At 42.8% G+C, this 23,612-nt stretch overlaps 1 protein-coding gene across 7 annotated transcripts in view; it reads right to left on the reverse strand.

Moving 5' to 3' along the window:
- Positions 1 to 23,058, reverse strand: part of kirrel3a (kirre like nephrin family adhesion molecule 3a) — a 638,457-nt gene extending 615,399 nt beyond the window's left edge. Inside the window, exon 1 of one of the 7 annotated variants that reach the window (XM_087976494.1) lies at positions 22,674 to 23,058. In XM_087976494.1, coding sequence (XP_087832620.1) covers positions 22,674 to 22,719 — 46 coding nt within the window. In that variant the 5' untranslated portion in view covers positions 22,720 to 23,058. The remainder of the gene's footprint in view (positions 1 to 22,673) is intronic. The other 6 variants (XM_043676912.2, XM_087976497.1, XM_043676913.2 and 3 more) reach the window with 6 other exon arrangements.
- Between the last annotated feature and the right edge of the window lie 554 nt (positions 23,059 to 23,612).

Raw genomic sequence — 23,612 nt, forward strand, 5'->3', positions numbered from 1 at the left:
GGATGTAATAGACTTTGATGGATTCAGTCAACAGAACGATAACTACCACAAACAGTTAAGTTAATAAACTAGGTTATGTCAACTAGCCTTGAGTACAGAAAATAAGGGTGGGATCTGGTTCAGGTGATTAAATTGATTAAAGGATTCAATGGGGTATTAAGGGATATGGAAGCAAGGCAGACTAATGAAACTAAGAGACAGATTAACCATAATCTGGTTAAATGTTTGGACAGTCTTGATGGCTAAGTGGTTATGTTTACATAGGTCTAAAGCTAACCTCCCTATCAGTCCCATCTTTATCCACCACAACATGATGAAAGGAACAATTAACCGTGTTTACAAGTAGCATTTACTCATCACTAACTTGCCACTGAAACTCATTTTGGATTCAATAAATGCATCTAACTCCATATCTCACTGAAGTCTAGGTTTAAACATGAACAAAAGAGCTGAACTGCAGAGGTGGTGAGAGTGAATACCCTTGATTTCAAGTCAGTGTTTCATTGTTTGTGGCATCATAGAGCTCTGGCAAAATTGAAATCAATCAGAATGAGGATGATGACTGGAGTCACACCTTGCACAAAGGAGGATGGATGTGGTCATTTAGGGCCATACACTTCAGTCCCAGTACATCATGGCTGGACTTGTTTACAACAGTGTCCAAGCTTCATCAATGACCTCCTATCCATTAATAGGCCTTTGTGGAGGTGATTACTGGTGAATGCATAATGTTCCATTCCTCAGATACTGAAGTAATCGTGACCATGTTAAACAGCATCAAATGAGAAGTGACATTCATGATGTACAAGTATCAACTTTTGCCACCTGCAAAAAGACAAGGTGTAATCACCTTCCCTTATCATTTAATGGCATTACCATTGCTCAATGGCTCAACCTCCAAATCCTGGTGACTGACATTCACCTGAAACTGAATGGGATCAAATTGAGACAGCATGGTGGCTCAGTGGTTAGCACTGCTGCCTCACAGCACCCAGAGGCATGGGTTCAATTCTAGCCTCAGGTGACTGTCTGTGTGGAGTTTGCACATTCTCCCCGTGTCTGCACAGGTTTCCTTTGGATGCTCCGGTTTCCTCCTACTGTCTGGAAATGTGCTGATTGGGTGGATTGGCCATGCTGAATTGCCCATAGTGTGCAGGCTAGGTGGATGGGGTAGGGTCGGGGGATGGGTCTGGATGGGCTGATCTTTGAAGGGGTAGTGTGGACTTGATGGGATGAATGGCCTGCTACCACACTGTAGGCATTCTATGACATGTCACACCAACTAGAGCTGGTCATAGGCTGGATATCCTGCAACCAGTGGCTCAACTGAAAGTCGTTGCACCACTTTCGAGCTGTCACTGTGACTGAGTAATCTCTACTTGCAATAACTCTCAAAGGCACTTAATATCATCTTGGACAGTAGTCTGGTTAATCAGCACACCCAACCCTTGGTTTAAAAATCCATCCTCTCCACTTCCATTGCAGAGTGGATTATCTACAGGGTGCAGTGCAGCAAGACTACTTCAGCAACACCACCTGTAAGCTGTGCACGCTCTATTATCCTTGGGTATGTGGCTGCATACTGTACAGATCACCCAGAAACAGCAATCATTCAAGGGAACATTGCTGTCCAGCAGTCCTGACCGAATCCACTGCCACCGCAGCTGAGTTAATGCGGAGATGAGCAGTACTGTGCAATAGTTAAATCATTGCTTTTGAGGGTGGAGAGGTTGGATTGAGATAACAAACAGAAGGACTTCGACTTCATTCAAAAAAAAGTCACCGAGAAATAATAGGAAAATAGAAGACAGCAATCTGATTGTCATTTTCATTGAAATGGTCTCATTGTTTCAAGAGCTGAAGCCAACATTGTGCAGTTGTAAACAAATCCCAACGCTCCAGCTACAGAGAAGTTCTGTTTCATTTCAGATCTGTTCAGAACAATAGGGAAATGTTTTGATCTTTCCATTTACATTTAGTGAGACTCAACTCTCATCAAAATTCCTTGACAGTTCCTAAATGAAATGAGAAAGTTCACTATCATGGGGTTTGCTCGCGGACTGCAACTGTTATCTCTGATTTTTTAAAACAAATATTTTTGATGACTGTTATATTTCCTGTTGAGTTTCTTTGCAATTTGCAATTTGCTGATTGAATATCACTCGCCTGTGAAATAGTTGGAGGCTTGTTATTGTTGTTTGAAGAATTTCACTGCTCACAAACATAAATATGTTTCATTTCGACAATAAAAGCAGTAGACATGAACTTTTATTAACAAAGCAATAGTCATTAGTAAAGCTGGAAATATTTTTAAAACTGTTGAAAAAGAATGATTAACGTTTTTTCTAATATTTCCTTACATTAAAATTACAGTCTAAAATCAATGGTATCTTGTGTTATTTTTATTTGCAAGATGGAGCTTGAAGCAGATTGGCCGTAATAGTACATTGGCATATACTATCCATTGTATTAATGAAACAGATGCAAATCCAACTCCCCTTCCATTAATAAGTCAAGTTCCCACTGTGTGTTTGCAGTGTCATTGCAGCAATTGCCCTGAATGCAGCTACTTACAATCAATAAAACGCACTGCTAGCTAATGACCCTTAAAAGGAACCTTATAGGCCAGGCCTAACAAGATAATGTTTTCCTTCAAATATAGTAGTCATGATTTGGAGATGCCGGTGTTGGACTGGGGTGTACAAAGTTAAAAATCACACAACACCAGGTTATAGTCCAACAGGTTTAATTGGCTTCCAATTAAACCTGTTGGACTATAACCTGGTGTTGTGTGATTTTTAACTTCCTTCAAATACATAGTCTCATATAAATGAGGCCCAAGGTCCAACGTCAGCTTGCGTTGACACAAACCAATGTCTATAGTGCCAATGTTTCAGATACTCTGCTTTGAAAGATCAAGGGGAATGAATTTTCTCTGCAGCTCTTCCATTTCCAGTGTGAATGCAAGTGCCCAGAATTCCTTCAGCAGCAGAATCGGAGTTAGTGATCGAGGGAAACTGCCATCAACTGTAGGAATCATCGAATCCCTACAGTGTGGAAGCAGGCCATTCAGCCCATCAAGTCCAGAATGACTGTCTGACCCTTCCCCATCCCTATCCCTAGAACCCTGAATTTCCAATGGCATATCCCCCTAACCTTCACATCCCTGGAAACTATGGGCAATTTAGCATGGCTAGTTCCCCTAACCTGCATATCTTTGGACCACGGGAGAAAACTGGAGCACCTGGAGGAAACCCACGCAGACATGAAGAAAATATGCAAACTCTACACAGACAGTTGTCCAAAGCTGGAATTGAGCCCAGGTCCCTGGTGGTGTGAGGTAGCAGTGTTAACCTCTGAGCCACTGTGCCACCACCTTATTTTGCTGAAATCTTGCTGAACCTTATGATGGGATTGGGAGAACTCTGCAGACATTTTGGATGAGGATAAACTTGGCCTGGTCCCATGCTTTCATGCATTTCCTGAATTACTGGACTGACTAATAATAAAAATTCTTCAGTGACTTTCTAATCATCTCGCCCACATTCAAACAAATAAACAAGACTCTTAGTCCCGACGGCAGTGACCTGCTCTGGGAACCTCCTGAGTCTTCGACTCACAAAATCAGAACAATTGACCCTTCAAGTCAATGCTAATTCTTCCTAGAGTAACGCATCAGTCCGATTCTTCTGCTATATCCCTGTATATTTACTTCCTTCAGGTGACCACCTGATTTACTTTTAAATCACTAATTATTTACACTTCCCACGACCTTTGTCAACAGTTAGTTCTGATTGAATGGTGAATATGATCCGAGATAACTTGAGCAGCTTTGCTACCCTCTACACTCCTTCAGCTGAAATTAGTATAGGCTGCTATACCATGCGGGGAATTATGTTTTAGGCAGAAGATAGTTCTATAATCTTGAACGGTAAACAGGTTATTTCAAAAATACTTAACGACCACTTACATTATATCTAAGATCAATTTATGTGTTTTGTGAGACATCAGGCTAAACTAAATACTACATTAGCTCCACACTGTTAACATTATGAACAATTACTCAGGAACCAGTTCAGACACTTGGAGAACTGGCTAGCTTCTCCTAGGAACAATCCTTTATATCCGGGTGTGTCGTACGTACTTTGTGACATCAGGGAACTCTAACAAGTCCTAACTGTCTTATATAACAAGTTCCAGTCCTTCTGCATCTCTTACCCCAAACCTTACATCCATATCTCCTAGTGCAGCATGGTGGCTTAGTGGTTAGCACTGCTGCCTCAAAGTGCAAGGGACCTGAGTTTGATTCCAACCCCAGGTGACTGCCAGTGTAGAGTTTGCACATTCTCCTCATGGTCTGTATTTGTTTTCACCAGTTTCTTCCCCCAGTCTAAAGCTATACAGACTGGATGATTTGGCCAGGGATGTGCAGGCTATGTAGGTTAGCCATGGGAAAATGCAGGGTTATGGGGGAAGGTCAAAGTCAGATGTTCTTCAGAGAGTCAGTGTGGAATCACTGGGCTGAACGGCCTCTTTCCACACTGTAGGGATTCATAGATTCTAGTCATAAGTATCGTTCTTTGGGTGAGGATAGACTGTCCATTTGGGATAATGCCATTAGAAACAGTCACCTTGATTTCTAAGATACTTGATGAGGATTAAATGTTAATAATTGGGATATTAGTTGTGATGTTGGATGTTCCCTGCCATTCCAAGCCTCTTCATCAAGGATTTTGATAAAAATCAGGAGGAATACTACAATGGGCAAAATTCCCAAATGGTATTTTGTAGAAGGCTTTTTCCCTCAGGCCATTCCTCATTGCTCAGCCTGTACACCAGATAGGGTCTTTAAGGAGTCTAATTATAAGGGATTTGGGAGGACTTTCATGACGCAGTGGCAGTGTCCTTATCTGTGGACCAGGAGGTTCTAGTTCCACCAGCTCCAGTGATGTGTGATGTCGTCTCTGAAACAGGTTGATGAGAAATTACTAAAAGATTTGGTTGCTGCTTCCAAATCTCCACCAATTTGGTTGCAGTTTGCAGCTCACAAATGTGCAAGCACCATTTCTGTGTGTTAAGAAACAGCAGCCATTATCAGTGAAATAGAATTCTCTCAAGGGAAACTGTGGCATTGGGATAGAAGGAATGAAGAAAAGACTTAGAGATTTAAAAAAACAACAAATAGCTCCCAAACCTGGTGAGGGAGCAGGAACACGGCTCCTTTGGAATTAATTCACTTTAGAAAATAATCACTCGTCAGACCACAGTTGGCAAATTTGCAATGTTATTGATTTCATGCCAGCTGGGAGAGATAGAATGAACTTGAGTTTGTGCAGTGCTTCATCACATCTCAAAGGATTTCACAATGTGCAGCTTTTGGAGTACATTGCATCTAATCATGCAGAAACTATTGGAAATCAGAGAAGGATCCCACAATGAGGTAAAGAAACCATTCTGAGCAAGGATCACTGGACCCAAAACATTAACTCTGCTTTCTGTCTGCAGATGTTGAGCAGATCTGTTGAGCTTTCCAGTAACTTCTCATTTTGTTAAAGAAACTACTTGTTTGTCTTGGTGAAATCTGAAAGGAAATGTCATCTGGGATACTGGGAGAACTTAATGGCTCTTCATTCAGTTGCACCAAACAACTTTTTCATGACAAATAATTTCCACAGGCTGTGCAGTGCTCCCTCACTCCTGCCTTGAGAAGTACAGAGATACATAACTGCCCCTCAGCAGTTTACAAGTGCCTGAATTGATAACCTTTGCCAACTTCAAGAAATGGTCTGAGAGCAACTGGACAGGCTGAAAATCCCAAGCTCTACTAAGCTTTGCTGTGAAAGATCAACTGATGTTGAGAACATTGTTAAAAGGAAAAGTGGAAACTCTCCGAAAGGAAAAACCAGTAAAACCTGTGAATGATGCACACTGGTCTGACTCATATTCCAACATTGTGCTTCGGTATGACCAGTACATTCATTTCCAAGTATCACTGTTTATTTTTCTTGCCTCCAGCTGTTTCATCCCCTTTTCTGTGTTGGGGAGGAATATCATTATGGCTGCAGATATAGGATTAGTTTTCATGAGCATTGTTTTCTCTGTAACATCCCCCCCTCCCCGATTTTCCCACCAGAAGGTTAGTTGAGAGGACACCGGCCAAAATGTTGACTGTCTCGCAACATGACAAGATCTTAGTGGTGACCATGGCAACTTCTCAAAGAAGAGAGGAGATTATGGAGTCCAGGGAATCAACAGGATCTGGTTAGCAGACTCCAGCATGGCAAGTGGGAGAGGGTATTGGGGTTTGAGAGACCAGGGAAAGGTATGTAGGAGGGTGAAGAGCTTGGCAAGGGCACAATGGGCACAAAAGATCTCCGAAGTAGGTCTCCATCCTGTTACCTGACACCAACTCTCCCAGAAAAAAGCTGCAGCTACCTGCCTCCTCCTCCATAGAGATAAATGGTGGCAAAAATGTAACGAAATATTTAAGTGGCCAATAATAACCACTCAAGGGCCTTTATTAGCTCAAGAGTAGGTAGGGTCTCCAATACTGGCATTGAACCCATGTAAAGTGGGAGACAGGTTGAGGCTTGGCAAGATGGCCACATGATACTTTTTATGCATTGCTCCCCCCAACCCTCTTCCCTTTTCAAACACACCACTGTGGGTGAAGGGTGTAAACGTAAAATCCAGCCCCACAGTATTAAAGAATCTCATCATAGAAAAGATGTGGAAGCTTTAGAGATGGTGCAGAGGAGATTTACCAGGATGCTGCCTAGACTGAAGGGCATTTCTTATGAAGAAAGTTTGAGGGAGCTAGGGTTTTTCTTATTGGAGTGAAGAAGGATGAGAGGTGACTTGATAGAGGTGTACAAGATGATGAGAGGCATAGAGTGATTAGTCAGAGACTTTTTCCCAGGGTGGAAATGGCAATCACGAGGAAAGTTTAGGGGAGATGTCAGAGGTAGTTTCTTTACTCAGAGAGTGGTGGGTACACATAATGCACTGCCAGCAGTGATAGTAGGGTCAGAGACATTAAGGACATTTAAGAAACTCTTGGATGGGCACATGGTTGATAGTAAAATGAAGTGTATGTAGGTTAGTCTGATCTTTGGGTAGGATAAAAGGTCAGTATAACATCAAGGGCTGAAGGGCCTGTATTGTGTTGTACTGCTCTGTGTTCTATGTTCTAAATGGTGTAGGTGTCTCTCAGCTCGCAGTCTTCCAATGGTCAGATCAGTAAAGACAAGTCTGCTGGTGGCAGGTTTGACCTTTGTTCTGTGCAAATTAGCTCATGGCAATCAGGACTACAATTGGCTTTCTCGATGTGGGAAGTAAAGCAGTAGTCAGAGGTCCTCCTGCTGATCTTAATCCAGCCCATTCTGGTGCAGAAAGTATGCCTCAGCTGTTGGCCCCATTCATATTAGTTCTTATATCTCAATATTGAAACTGAATACAGGATTATGGATCAAGGAAGCTCATTGTGTTGGTCGTCACAATTTGGTACTTTAGGATGATAGATCTTTATAGAATTATGGAATTTGACAGTACAGAAGGAGGCCATTTGACCCATTGTGCCTGTCCCTACTCCTGAAAAAGCTACCCAGCTAGTCCCACTTCCCAACCCTATCTCTGTAGCCCTTTAACTTTGTCAGAAGGGCAATACTGGAAGAAACAATCAGTCCTCTTTAAGATTTTCAGGCATAAAGACCTAGATGTTACCAGAAGTTAAATTTTGTGGCCCAAAAAGACTTTGTGGCCCTGCTTGCTCGGTGCACTAGAGGGTGTTTGTTAGCCAAATTGCTGCAAGCTTGACTGAAGAGTTAAGACATCTCAGCTCCAAGTGTAATGGCAATGGTCCTTGAAGACTTTGCAAGGAGGTCTTCATCACCTCATTAAGGGCACTGGGTGTAAAACATAGGATGGACTTTTAAAGACAGGAGTCTCAGCTCCTAGGCCATCTACAATGAACAATCTAACAATCTGCTCATATCCCCAGGTGGATCTATTCAATCCCAGACCAAGTGGAGTCCTCTTGGGGATCCAGACTGGTCTGGTCTTAGACCATAGATTCATAGAGCCATAGAGATGTACAGCACAGAAACAGATCCTTCAGTCCATCTCACCCATGCCAACCAGATATCCTAAATTAATCTAGTCCCAAAGCCAGCATTTGGTTCATATCCATCTAAACCCTTCCTATTCATATTCTCATCCAGATGCTTTTTAAATGTTGTTAAATTGTACCAGGCTCCACCACTTCCTCTGGCCGCTCATTCCATACACGTACCACCCTCTGTGTGAAACCGTTGCCCTTTAGGTCCCTTTTAAATCTTTCCCCTCTCACCTTAAACCTATGCTCTCTAGTTCTGGACTCCCTTATCCTGGGAAAGGACCTTCACTATTTACCATATTCATGTGATAATCAGGAGTCCAAATCATTTTCAAGGTCTGAGTTTAAGTCAGCTTCTTTATTAATGGGAACACATAGATTCCTGCATTGGCCTGGTGACAGTGTAGTTCACAGAGTAAAATTCTTCCTTACGCCATTGACCTCAAGATAAAGTGACATTTGGTGTGTCATAATCAGATTTGATGTCCACCTCAGTTGCCCTTTTCATCCTCTGAATCAGATTGCTGACTTAGTGTCAATTAATGTCAAACTCCCTATTTTTGTTTGGATGTGGAGCTGGCCTGACATTGCCTAAGCTCGCTTTAGCTTTGATCTTTACAGCCAACTGACAAAGGAGCCTTTGATCTTTGACATGGGCTGGCTTCACCCGGGAACTGTGCAGTAAAAGTATTGTAAACTTACTGAGCTCCTCAAGGAGACTCATTAAACACACACAACAACCGACAGATTAAAAAACAAAAGCAGAAGATTCAAAGACATCAGGAATTTAAACACTGAAACCCAAAAATTACAACAAGTATCCTTAAGAGTGCAACTTTGGTGAAATAGGATAGGTACATTCTAGCAAGACAGAAAGGCAAGTGAAGTAATGTCGGAGTACCTTGGAAGCCAGGGAAGGTTGACAATAGAATGCAATTTTGAAAAGTAGGTGTAAGAAGCAAATTTCAAGTGAGGAACATGTAAAAAGTAATAAGTTAAAGGGGGAATGAGAAAAAACAAGATTGTCAAAGACTGTGGGCAGCACGGTGGCCCAGTGGTTAGCACTGCTGCCTCACAGCGCCAGAGATCCTGGTTCAATTCCCGCCTCAGGCGACTGACTGTGTGGAGTTTGCACGTTCTCCCCGTGTCTGCGTGGGTTTCCTCCGGGTGCTCTAGTTTCCTCCCACAGTCCAAAGATGTGCAGGTCAGGTGAATTGGCCATACTAAAATTGCCCATAGTGTTAGGTAAGGGGTAAATGTAGGGGTATGGGTGGGTTGCGCTTCGGCGGGTCGATGTGGACTTATTGGGCCGAAGGGCCTGTTTCCACACTGTAATCTAATCTAATCAAAGTAGAACATGATAATAGAATGCTTGATATCATTAAAAGTACCCAAAAATATTTTATCAATATGTAGATAGTAAATGGGTTGCAAGAGTCCAGGTCTATTTGAACCAGAAAAGGTGATATGTGCAAGAAGTGCTGAACAAGGATGGAATGCTTGAAGAGTAATGTACTTTATACCGATATCTACTAACCAAGGGGATAAAATATCAGTATTAGTGGAAATGCAGTGACAATGAAAGAGATGAAAATTGACAGCAGGCTTTACTGGAATGCTTGGTTGTGTTTTAAGTGGATAAATCACCTGGTCTGACAAGCTTAGTGATATGATTGTGGTAAAAAAAGGACTTTTCAATTATCCCTGTGATCCCTGAAACCTTTCATGAACAAATGCAGTTTTTAAGAAAAGAGAAAATACTAGCATGAACTAACTGTCACTGTCGTAGATTAAGGTGAGCTGAAGGGATCCACATGGAAGAAGACAAAACTTTCTGAACTGAAATGAATATTTTATCTCAAACAACTGAAACCAGGCAACTGAGGTAAATTTATGTCCACTATTTAATTCACACTTAAATAATAAGTGCATTGCTTGCCCATTAACTGTTGCCTGCAACCATTCAGCTAGACTTGGGAATATACAAATGAATCATATTTCAGTGTGGGAGCAAATGAATACAGATGTTGGAATCTGTACTGAAAAATATACTGACAATCACAGCAGGTTAAGCAACATTGATGAAGATAGAGCAAATGTTTGATGAAGAGTCATCTGGACTTGAAATGTTAGCCTGCTTTCTCTCCATGAATGCTGCCTGACCTGCTGTGATCTCCAGTATTTGATGTTTTCAATCATATTTCAATATCTGTCTTGAGCAGTAGAACAGAGAGAAGGACAAATGAATTTGTAACAACAGAATGTGAAGTCTCAACCTCTCAATATTACTCAGACAACATCTAGTGAGAAAACAAAGTGGAAAACAGACATTCACCAAGAACTCCAAATTATCTACAAATCACCAATGTTGAGGATACATTTTATTAAACGACTATGATCGATGTTACAAATTTAACTCCTTAAGAACTCTCAGGACAATTAAACCCTATAAATTTAGTCTTTTTCCTTCCAACCCATACAAGATATTCTCTCCTTTTTAAAACATATTACCTGTGTCTGTGTATGCATTTGATGTTGTGTTTTATGATTTGTTCTTGCAGTTTATGGCCAATATGATTCTATATTATTTCACTCAAGAAAGCCTTGTAAATTTCTTATGGTTCTTGTGATTTCTTAGTTTTGATGAGTACCACACTTTAATTGAAGTGTGAGAGCTGTGTGCTAAAAAACAATAAAGATATTTGTTGCAAACTTCAGGGAGGTAGTCATAAAGAGGGGAGCTGAATTACCTGTTCTTACATGGTCAGATCTCTTAAGCCCCAGATTGATAAGGGAATTGATGGTAGAGAAAATGAAAGGGCTTACCAAAACATTCCAACCTTAAAGATTAGAATGTGGCAAATATGGCACCCTTATTCAAGAGAGTATGGGAGGACATTCCTGCTATCTATACATCAGCCAGTTTAGCACCACTGATGAGTAATAATTGAGGAAATCTACACACATGGTGGCATGGTAGCTCAGTGGTTAGCGCTACTGCCTCACAGTGCCAGAGACCTGGGTTCAATTCCTGCCTCAGGTGACTGCATGGAATTTGCACATTCACCCTGTGTCTGCATGGGTTTCCTCCCACAGTCCAAAGATGTGTGGGGTAGGTGGTTTGGCTATGCTAAATTGTCCATAGTGATCAGGGTTGTGTAGGTTAGGTTGATTAGTCAGGGGTAAATATAGGGGGGTGGGTCACTCGTTGGTGTGGACTTGTTGGGCTGAAGGGCCTATTTCCACACTGTAGGGATGCTATGATATATACATGTGGGGAGTTTGACTGAATGAAAGACGAAAGCATGATTTTGTATGATACATATTATACATTAGCTATTCTTTTCTTTTGACTAAGTAAGAGAAGTTTAATGTAAGAATGTAGCAAATGTTTTATTATGTGGATTTTAAGAAATTTCTGTCAAGGTACCATATAACAAGCTGGTCAGCAAAATTGCAACTTGTGTGACACGAAAATCAGTATCCAACTGGATAACTATTGGGTGAAGGACAGACACCATCAGGGTCACTGTAAACAGTTACTTTTTTCAGACTGCTGGTTGGTAAACAGTGATGTTTTTCAAGGTTCAACGCTAGCATGACTGTTGAATTTGCTTACATAATGACCTAGATTTTGGAATAGAGGGTGACATTTCAAAATTTGGCAAAGATACCAAACATATAAATGTAACACACATTAAGGAAAATGTCAATCAATTGCAACAGGACATAGATAGACTAACAGAATAGACAGACAGATAGCAGATGGAACTTGATACAGGGAAGTGTGAGGTGCTGCATCTTGACAGAAGGGATAGGGAAAGCAATATAGACATAATGACTTCCTAAGGAGAGTGCAGGGACAGAAAGACCTGGCAATTCATGTACATAAATCTTCAAATGTAGCAGGACAAATTGACAGAGTCATTAGTAAAGCATATGGGATCCTAAACTTCATAAATAGAGGCATTGAGAACAAATGCTAATGCTGAACCTTTTTGCATCTTTGGTTCAGCCATGAATAAAGTACATGTACTTTGGAAGAATATGACGGTTCCAGAGAGAATGCAAAGGATATTTATCAGAATGGTACCAGAGATGAAGGATTTTGGTTCAGAGATTAGGTTGATGAAAATGGGCTTTTTTTTTCAGAGAAAAATGAAATGAAGGGTGAATTGGTAGAGGCGACTAGGAAGGACAAATAAAGTTTTTTTTCTATCAGTTTATGGTTTAAAGACTACAGGACTCAGGTTTCAGATTTTAAACAAAAGATGCCGTGGAGATATGAGGAAGAACCATTTTGTGCAGCCAATGGTAATAAGCTGGAACTTGTTACCAACAAACAGATTGGAAGCAGAGAAAATCACTTCTTTCAAAAGGAAATTGGATAGGATCTTGACAAAGTGTTCAAGGCTGGAGAAAAGAGCAGTGGATTAGCACTGACCGGATTACTCCACAGAGAGCTGGCACGAACTTAATGGGTCAAATGACCTCCATACATCATGACTTGACGATTGCTATGGGACCAGAGTGGTTCGATGAGCAAAATACTTCTGTCATAGTGAGTGTCAGCTGCAGTTCAGTTGGGTGAGCTCTTATTTAGAAGGCTGTGGGTTTCAGACATTTTCCAGTCCATATCTTGGGCTGGTCTTCAAGCAAACAATCATCAGTTTAACATTTCATCTGTAAGAAGACACACCTCCTTGATCCCAGTACCAAGCAAGATGGCAGCTTTCAGGTGAGATTTTAAATCAGAATCTATTTTCCCTTCAGGTGACCATTAAAGGTTTCATTTCATAATTTGAAAAATAGCTTGGGTATTTTCTTTTGTGTCTTGGCTGACATTGTGAATCCAAACTGTTTGGGTTTCGATTTCACTGATAATTTTGGAGCTTGCTGTGTGCAAATTGATTGTTGTATTTTCTACATTCTGGCTCTGTTATTTGCTCCCACTGGTTTCATGGGCTGTACTGTAGAGTGCACTGAGGCAATAATGGATTCTAAATAAATTCATGTCTTGCTTTATTTATTTATTGAATCAATATGGACAAGTATTGTGAAGATCCATGACTTCTCTGCTTATGTCGTTAAAGTCAGGGTAGGCAGCAGTTAAAAACTTGCCTATGGTTGATAATGTGAGAAATTAGCCAGATCTCTCCACTAATAATTATCACACACCACTCATACTCAAGTATGTAAATGAGACTGCAGAGATTTGGTGAATGGTATTCACAATTTGGAATGGTGCCTCAAATGGCTTTACATTTACATCAAATGGATAAGATAAAAAAGAAATGAAAAGTAGTTATTGGTGAGGTAATGGCAAATTAGAACAATAAGGTATAAAGGTGGCATGAATAGATGTAAGAAGATGGCAGCATATTCCTCAAAGAAGTAACTAAATAGACTTTCACTCATGGGGAGAAAGGGGAAGCAGCAATCAATGTCAGACAAGCAAGGCAGGATTGAGAATGGCTGAGTATGAGGTGATGGAATGTGCATGTGAGGGGTATTAAATGAAGGAATACAGTGTGAGTGAGAGAATTTAGTGGGAGTGAGAGTGTGGGAATTGTGTATGGGTCTGGGTGAGGGCATGGAATGTAAGTAAGGGTGAAGAGACTGAGTTTGGATGACAGTGTTGAGGGTGAGCGGACTGAGTGTGGGTGGGAAGATTGAATGGATGAGGGTGGGGGAATTGAGTGAGAGTGAGATTATGGAGATGTGAGAAAGTTAATTTCTGAGGCTGGGGAGGCAAATAATGGCAGAATGATCAATTTTTAGTGAAGGTGAATGTGGGGACATGTGTGAACAGCTTGGTGTGATTCTCCCTCTCTAACAACACCTTATCACCATCCAGTCCTCTTTTAGAGATGGCAATGTCTCTTACCAATTAACTGCTGCCTGTTTTATCTTCCAAAAATCACTCATTCCCAGTGCAGTTTATTGTGAGAGGATTTGGTGCTGTCGCAGTTTTATACAGAATGCAATTAGTACCTTCATCAGAGACTTCCAGAACAGAAAAGGCAGACTGTCAGCAGCTCTATAATTTGTCATCAACAACTCTGCAGCATCTCACTCAACTCCATTTACTCTTTGTGTGATTTTGAACAGTGAATGTTGGCAGGTTGTTCGATATTGAAGGTTTCAGAGCCAAGCCTTAATCCACTCCTGGTTTCAAATCCACACCTCTGGATTTCTCATGAGGATTCACTGATAGAGTCAATCACCAAAATCCTGGTAGAATTTGACTTCTTAGATTCAGCATTGATAAGGACAATTGTACCACCACAGTTGCTGCCTGGTTAAAAGAAAATCTATATCTGTGTTTATAAAGTGCCTTTGTGATGTCATGACAGCCTTGGGTGCTTTAAATTTAAGCACTTTTCAAGTGTGGCCATTGCTGTGATGTAAGGAATGAATCCTTCATGTTGTACATTACTAAGATTCTGCAACAACAATCTAAATTTTGTGGTTAGCAATGTTGATTGAGAGGTAAATGTTGAAGAATAATTTCCCTGTTATCTTTGTATTGCACCACAAGATCCTTTTGGTTCACTGAAGAGAGAAGCCAGAGCCTCAGATTAATAATATCTCACTAGAAATAAAGACACATCTTCAACAAGCTTTTATAGACTGGGCCAGACCCACTCAAAATAGTTTAAGAAGGCAGCCTAAACCCTAACTTTGTCTTATTTAAAGGCAGATGTGAAGTGGGTGTTCCATGTGTTATGCAGCGGGTCAAACAATGGGCTTTAAGCAAAACAGAATTTATTTAAACAGTACAGTAGAAACACAAGCAAAAGAAAGCAGCATTTAGAATCACTTAACTATGGGAAAACTTAACCAACCAGATAGAGCAATTATTAACATCCATGAACACACCCCTTGGCAAAAATGATAAATTCAAACCTAGTTTCTTACAGGCTGGAGGCAGGAACATCAAGAGAGAGATTGCAGAGAAAGTCAGATGAATCCTTTACTGAAACTCTCTTGGACTCACACATCTTGACTGCTACAACTCAAACATAAACTGGAAAAATCCTCAACTGGGAGAACTGGCTACTCATCTCCCTTTGTTAAATTAGACTCTTCAGTACCTCTGCCTTTACAACCTCGCTTCAAAAAAAAAACAAAGAACAAAATAAGCTTTTAAAAGTTTATCACAATATTCTCCCCAAGTCTGTGTGGCTTTTCTCCGGGTGCTCCGGTTTCCTCCCGCAGTCCAGTGATGTGCAGGTTAGGTGGATTAATCATGGGAAATGCAGGGTTACAGAGCCTATGGTGGGAGTTGGTTTGGGTGAAATACTCTTTGAAGGGCTGCTGCAAACAACATTGGCCAAACTGCCTCTTTCAGCACTACAGGGGTTCTGTGTAAATTGCATCAGATGTTCACGCTCAAATGTTTCATGTGGCATTTGAGTTAAGAACCTCTGAGAAAGAGCTAAGAAACCTATCCACTGACCCACAGCTAAGAATGAGAGCACCCACCTGTAGAGTTCAAACCCTGGATCTGAGGGTCTGCCTGGCTTGGCATTATAGTTCACCACTTCCAAAGAAGAATCATACTGAATGCAAACATTAATTCTGTTTCTCTCTCCACAGATATGCTGAGTTTCTCCATGCTTCCTGATTTTATTTCAGACTTCCAGCATCCACAGTATTTTATTTTCATTCGATGTCATAGTTACCTTGACCATTTAGTACCAATTTTGCTTCTGACTTCAAGGCCTCTTTGAGAGGCTGAATCTTGAGGGAGAGTGCTGCTCTGTTCCATCTTTCACATAGCTATGAAGCCAAGGATCTGAATGCCCTATTCATCTGCTTGGGTTGGTGTAAATGGTATGAAATGCAGGACAGTTCTCTAGTGTTCTGGGCAATACAACTACAAACAGATTATTTGGTTCTCCATCTCTCTTGCGTTACTGGGATCTTGCAGTGCACAAAATGGATCTATGTTCACCCACTTAACAGTGTATACAAGTCAATCAGTAATCCATTAGTGGGGATCTGTTTGGAATAATGCAACATAGTGGCACAAGAAAGTTGTTTCTCCAGTGTACCAGATCGCGTATTTACTAACTGTTGTGGCATTTTCAATATAAATCAGTTCAGAGCCATATACTCAAGTGAACTGCTCAGTCAAATACAATTACATTTTATCATAATGGATCTTCAAAAGCCGAAATCAATTTTGATGAGTACATTTTAATGAGTCCTGAAATTAATTTCTAGAAAATTAAACCAAGGCATTATATATTGTCATCTTTGCAACAAAACGTTAAACGTATTATTTAGTATGGGGTTTTGAGTGAAAGCAGAACACAACTTGTCCACCCGCTTGATCACCGTAACCTACACCTACACTGAGGTGTGCTGAAATAGCCGGGGAAAGGATTCACCTTTGAAATCGGTGCTATCTTATTAACGTAAGGACTTCAATGCGCTTGTGGAGCTGTCCATTGTAGCTGGGCCATGTGTGGGGGGGGGGGGGGGGGGCTGATTTTGTGAGGGAATTCTCCTCACTCCAATCGAGCTGAAATGGGGAAAAGTTGAAAAAGGAGCAGGAGAGGGCTCCTCAGTCCTGAGAAGCTGTTTAACCATGGCTGAGCTGTACCTCAGTTCCATTTACCTGTTTTTCCTCCAAATCCCTTCACTGAACAACAAAATAAAACCCAATCAATCTTAACCTTGGACATTTCAATTGACCTCCGTCTCCACAGTCTTTTTGGGGAGAGGGAATTCAAGATAGTCATGATTTTTTGTACAACAAACGAAAACTCTCCTGATTAAATAGCTTGTTTCAAATTTAAAGATTGCTGTCCTGGAGGCATTGTGTTTAACCTTTTAAATCCTTTTTTTTAGCATTTAGGACGCTTCCATGAGGGCATCCAGCAACCTCCTAAACTGAAGCGGCGCAGTCTATTTCAATCTGTACTTTAGCAGTTTAAGCCCTGCTGTCGCTATGGTCTGGGAAAAGAAAAGCATCCTATCATACAAACCTTCAAACTGGAGCAGGGAGAGCAGAAGGAACCAAAACTGGATTATGCATTTACAGAGGAAAATCTAACTCAAAAGCTTGTTCAAAAAGCCCATTTGCATTTGTTTCGCTGAAAAATGAGACTAACAACGAATTTACAAAGGAACAGGCTTTGCTCACTGTGCGATCCGAAATCATTGCGCTCACGGGGTTAATAAAAAAAACCCAACAAACAAAAAAGATTGAAAGAGTTGCTAGCAATTCAAAATCTGTGAGGATAAGCGTGTCCCAAGTATCATAAATTTGATCAAAATTATAAATTACTTTTAATATTCCTGCTATTTTATAATGTTACACTTTTACTATTTATTCCCATGATAACATGTTTCAAATCATTTTTATAGAATGTTGCAGATGCTTTGATTAAAATTTGTATGGATTCTGATGAGACAATTATAAATATTTCATTACAAGGTCTTGGACTAATTCAAGATGACATGTAAAATAGTGTAGAATCCTCTGGAGGAGCAAGTTTTAGCCCAAGGCAAGGCGAGACTGCTGCGGGATGAGTCTCTGAGAATCTGAGAGAAGCAGATTGCAGGGATTAGTGGATTAGAGGCGAGGATTAGCGGATTAGAGGCGGTATTATTGCTGGAGGAAGAGAGCAGCTGTTGGAGATCTCTCAGTGCTGATCCGGTCACTCAGTTACTGATCTGGCTCACCCTGTCACCGCTGCTGACATAGCTCGGCTTGCTCACAAAGTCAGAGGAACCCCTTTGCAGTCCTTCCCGTGATCAGAGCTACATCTGAAGCGTCCTGCCGACGTTATCCTCGCCTCCTACCCTTCGTTAGTTAACACGTGTACACTCTACTTTCATCATTCAAGGCTTATATCTTCCGGACACTATTATTGCTTGCTATGACAATCTCCCAGTTCTAATTCCTATATGTGTTAAGGTATAGTGGGCATGGGAGTGTGTGAAGATGTACGTGAGTTTGTGTGCGTGTATGACTGTGTGTAAGAGAGAGGGTTGCGGGTGTGAGCATATGTATCATTGTGTGTTTGTGTGGTTATGCGTGTGTATACAACTGTGTGTGACTATGTATGTGTGAGACAGTATGTTTATGCAAGTGATTAAGTGTGTGTATGAGTATGTGTGCAACACTGCACGTGTGACACTTTGAGAGAATACATATGTGCATGTGAGTGAATCAGCGAGTGTGTAACAGTATGTGTGCATATGCGTATGTGAGTGCATGCATGTTTGCGGTTCTGTGGATGTGAAATTCTGTGCGTTTAAGTGAATGTGTGTACGTCTGTGTGAAAGACTGTATGTGAGAGTGAATCAGTCAGTGTGTGTATATATGTAAGTGTGTATGCATGTGTACGAATGTGTATGCGTATATGTGTGTGAGATTGTGGTTATGTGTTTGAATGTGTTTGAGTGTGTGAGTGGGTGTGTAAGAGTGTGTATGAGTGTGGGTGTGTTTGTATATGTGTAAATGAAAGTGTGTAGCTGTCTGTATGTTACTGTGTGTATGCGTGTGTAGCTGTGTGTATAGTTTTTTCTGTGTAGCTTTGTGTGTAGCTGTGTATGTAAAGTATGTTAGTGTAGCTGTGTGTATGTGTGTGTAGCTGTGTGTATGTCTGTGTATGTGTATGTAGCTGTGTGTAGCTGTGTATGTAAAGTATGTTAGTGTAGTGTGTATATGTGTGTGTAGCTGTGTGTATGTCTGTGTATGTGTATGTAGCTGTGTGTATGTATGCAGCTATGTGTATGTGTGTGTATGTGTGAGCGTAGCTGTGTGTATTTGTGTGTAGCTGTATCTGTGTGTATATGTGTGTGGATATAGCTGCGTATGTGTGTGTACTTGTGTGTTTAGCTGTGTGTGTGTGTCTGAGTGCAGCTGTCTATCTGTGCCCCTCATTCACAATCTGTGTGTTTCCTTTGGGTGTATTTACACTCAGGTGATGCGGACCGCGCAGGTTGAGAGATGTACTTTGCGCTGTTTCTTTTTCTAAAACATTCTCAGGGTTAGAGTTGTTTGGGCAGAGCTAGGTGTCCTGTGAAAACGACGATACAATTGAATAGCTTGCTAGGTAACGTCGGAAGGTCAGAAAGGAGACACAGGACGGGAGGCTTTGAGACATTAAACCAGGTAGAGACATCAATACACCAACTGCGTTTTCATCACAATTTGGTTAATGCATGGCTATTGTTACTGAGGAAAGACACGTGAATTGATTTTGTTTTGAGGGGAACTAGTCCCTTGACATAACCATAACACCAGCTACCCTCTGATCTAACCACAGCTCCCATAGTGGGCTATATGTCCCAAGTGAGATAGGTATACAGAATATTATAACAGACTGATGCCCCTTATAGTGCAACCTGCAAATGGTGACAAGTGATTTTGTGATTTTCAGATCGAAATACTTCGTTTGGATTTTCTTACAACTGTCACAGCATTTGGGGCAGTTCGGCCCATCACGGGCTCAGTGGTTAGCACTGCTGCCTCACAGCGCCAGGCACCCGGGTTGGATTCCAGCCTCGGTCAACTGTCTGTGTGGAGCTTGCACATTCGCCCTGTGTCTGAGTGGGTTTCCTCCGGGTGCTCTGGTTTCCTCCCACAATCCAAAGATGTGCAGGTCAGGTGAGTTGGCCATGCTAAATTACCCATAGTGTTAGGTGCGTTAGTGGGAGGGAAATGGATCTGGGTGGGTTACTCTTCGGAGGGTTGGTGTGGACTGGTTGGGCCGAAGGGTCTGATTTCACACTGTAGGGAATCTAATCTAAATCTAATCACTTCCAGATTGGGAGGAGATAAAACCTTCCGCTTTTCGAAAATAAAAATCACCAAACAACAAACTTCCTCCAAAATGCATCGATGTGGAAATGGAGTGAGATCAGGGTCAGACTCAGTGTGATTCCTCCCATTGTTGAACAGCAGGCAGTCAGTCTGGGCTCCCATGTTGGTAGTCTCGCCAGCAGCAGAGGAGATCCAGTGCTGGGGATCTCCAGGCAGTAATCAGTGATCTCAGTGAACCCAGTGTCTCTGATAATGAGCAGTGTCCTAACCGAGAGGGAGCAGCGAAGCTTGCGGGAGGCCCAGAAGCCGGAATGATCATCCGTGTGTTTGCTGCAAACCGAATGCGCGGTATACAAGGTCTGTGGGGTCTTCGCCCAGCGCAGCGACTGGGGGTGAGACCCTGGGGACATCTGCTGTCCCTGTTGTCAGAACCGAATGTGGGGATAACAGAGGAACAGGTGTGGGAACAAGCCCAGACCCTGATGTGAACGGAGATGGTAGGCACAGGGAGTGTCCAAGTTCCCATTTAACACGGACAATGGAACTAACTCCTGTCCAAAAAAAAGAGACTCACAGTAGTGACCATCCTTGTATCTTCCTAACACCGCACCCCTGTATCAGACAGCTCTCTGCAGGCACTCACCGACGATGCCTGGCTGTCTAGTGGTATTGCTGGGTGCTTTTTTGTTGCTAATTTTCGATGTTCCTGTATCAACATGACACTATGGAACCTTCAGCTGCACACGATCGCAGTCAAAACGCCCGCATTGCAAATACTACGGGGTCTCTCTCTCTCTCTCACACACACACAGACACATACACTGACACAGACGCACGTACATACACAGACACGCACAACACACATACATACAGATACACACAGACACAGATACACACTCTCTCACACACACACTAATATTCTCTCACACACACAATCTGTCTCACACACTCTCAAACACACACTCAAACATTCTCTCTCTGACACACACACTCTCAAACACACACTCTCTGTCACACACACACACTTTGAGACACACACACACTCACAGACCCGGGGGCGGGGGAGATAGAAAATCCGAATTATTCCCATATTTTCAATGCACCGTCGCCGCCACAATTTTCAGCTCAATGTCGGATTCGCACCGAGAGGTGCAGGACAAGTCTGCAACAACTCAGGCTTGGTTTTCACCCCAGTCAGTGAGCGGCACTCGCTGTGAGTATCTCACCCACTTTAAGCTGGTGAAAAGTGCCTGGTAAAGCTGCGACTTCCATCTCCTCGCCTTTCACACTTTGAATTCTGCTCTTTGAAGGGAACAGCCGAGTGTGTGAAACACACGCACGCACACACAGACACACACATACAGAGACAGATACACACAGAGACAGACAGACACACACACACGTTACTTTTGCTGTGAAAGCATCATTTTCTTGCCAGGGTCTGTCCCTAACTGAATTGCTGGCTGTTTGATGGTATTGAGTCTGACGGAGAGACCACTCCCCTCTGCTGCTAGACCACACCATTCAGTCCCCGGTCTCTGTCTCCCTCTCTGTCTCCCTCTCTGTGGTCCTCTGGAACGCCGAGGAGCCCGCAGGCTGCAGCTAACCCCTCACTCTCTCCCACTCGCTGTGCACTGCATTCCGGTGCGCAGCTCCATTCTGAAGAGGGAAACTTTCCCTGGGAAGACCGAGCTGTCATTCTGCGCATCGAGTCATTCCCAAAGCCTGGAGCTCACTCGCGCTCTCGGGAAAGTCTTTCGCAAACATGGGAACTCATTCCCAAACCCTGAGCAGCGATTCGGAATAATCACCAGGCCCTGACAGGGTAATATACCCCACTCTGGGGCAGACTGACAGGGTAATATATCCCACTGTGGGGCAGACTGACAGGGTAATATACCCCACTGTGGAACAGACTGACAGGGTAATATACCCCACTGTGGGGCAGACTGACAGGGTAATATACCCCACTGTGGAACAGACTGACAGGGTAATATACCCCACTGTGGGGCAGACTGATAGGGTAATATACCCCACTGTGGGACAGTCTGACAGGGTAATATACCCCACTTTGGGGCAGACTGAGAGGGTAATATACCCCACTGTGGGGCAGACTGAGAGGGTAATATACCCCACTGTGGGGCAGACTGACAGGGTAATATACCCCACTGTGGGCAGAGTGACAGGGTAATATACCCCACTGTGGGGCAGACTGACAGGGTAATATACCCCACTGTGGGGCAGACTGACAGGGTAATATACCCCACTGTGGGGCAGAGTGACAGGGTAATATACCCTATTGCTGGGTAGACTGACAGGGTAATATACCCCACTGTGGGGCAGACTGAGAGGGTAATATACCCCACTGTGGGGCAGACTGACAGGGTAATATACCCCACTGTGGGGCAGAGTGACAGGGTAATATACCCTATTGCTGGGTAGACTGACAGGGTAATATGCCCCACCAGACTGACAGGGTAATAACTTCCCTGATGTGCGTATTGAAAGGTTAATTCCTTTTCCCGGGGATACACTGAGAGGGTAATATCCTCACTTCTGGGCGGTATTAAAAAGAAACTAACAATTTCTTCCCAAAACACACCCTCCACACCAACAACAGGTAGGATAACAGGAGTTATTGTCACTGTACACAGTCATAGCTCCCAGCAACAGCAAAGATCAGAAACCACAGCAGCGAAGATCAACACGAGGAATACAGTACATTGGAGCTAAAGGAAGCAGGCAGTGTATCAGCTCCGGCCAGCCTCTTACCTTCCCGCAGGAGTAAGGCGATGAACAGCGGGAGGACCGGCCTCATAGCCGGGGCTGAGAGAGTGTGCTCTGCTCGCCGATCCTTGCAGCTGCTGCCTGCGCTCCCCGTGCGATTCCTCTCTCTCTCTCTCTCTCTCTCCCCGCACTCTCTCAGGATCTGCTCGCCTGTAGTCACTGCTCTCTCGCCGCTGTCCTGCTCCCGTCTCCGCTCTTGCCTCGGTTCAGCACCATCTCCTCACCGAGAGTCATTCAGATCCAGCAGAGACAACCCCGCCCACAGTACCAGCTCCTCACCCTCCACGTACACCAATCAGACCCAGCACTAAGCAAACCACAGTGCCAGAGTCACCCACACTTTCCCTGTGCCAACCTGGCACTGGACAGTGCTACAGTCTCTGCCTTTACCCAGCACAGGCAACTTGACGTAGGGTGATGCTAATATCGTTAATGGTGCGACGGAAAATTCAGTCAACCTAAGGTAAGGTATATGCCTCCTTCCTAACTCATCTGCACTGTACCTGTCACACCCAGGACTGACCTGTTCATGTGAATCAGTATTGGAAACACAAATGCCCCTATATCCAGCAAATGCTAAGGATAGCACACCTCATAAGCACCCAGTCGTCATTAGCAGATAGGAATCTCGCATGCCCAGTCTAATGTGCGCAACACAGAGCAACTCGAAGAAACTGGCACAGGCTCAGTGGTTAGCACTGTTGTCTCATAGCACCAGGGACCTGGGTTCAATTCAAGACTTGGGCAACTACCTGTGTGGAGTTTGCACACTTTCCCTGTGTCTGCATGTGTTTCCTTTGGGTGCACCAGTTTCCTCCCACAGTCCAATGATGTGCATGTTAGGTGTATTGGCCATGATAAATTGCCCATAGTGTCCTATGTGTACGCTAGATGGATTAGGTAATGTGGAATCAAGGGGATAGA

Source organism: Chiloscyllium plagiosum, unplaced genomic scaffold (genome assembly GCF_037043375.1).
Source record: "Chiloscyllium plagiosum isolate Xiang-an unplaced genomic scaffold, Cpla_swu_hap1 HiC_scaffold_29, whole genome shotgun sequence".
Lineage (NCBI taxonomy): Eukaryota > Metazoa > Chordata > Chondrichthyes > Orectolobiformes > Hemiscylliidae > Chiloscyllium > Chiloscyllium plagiosum.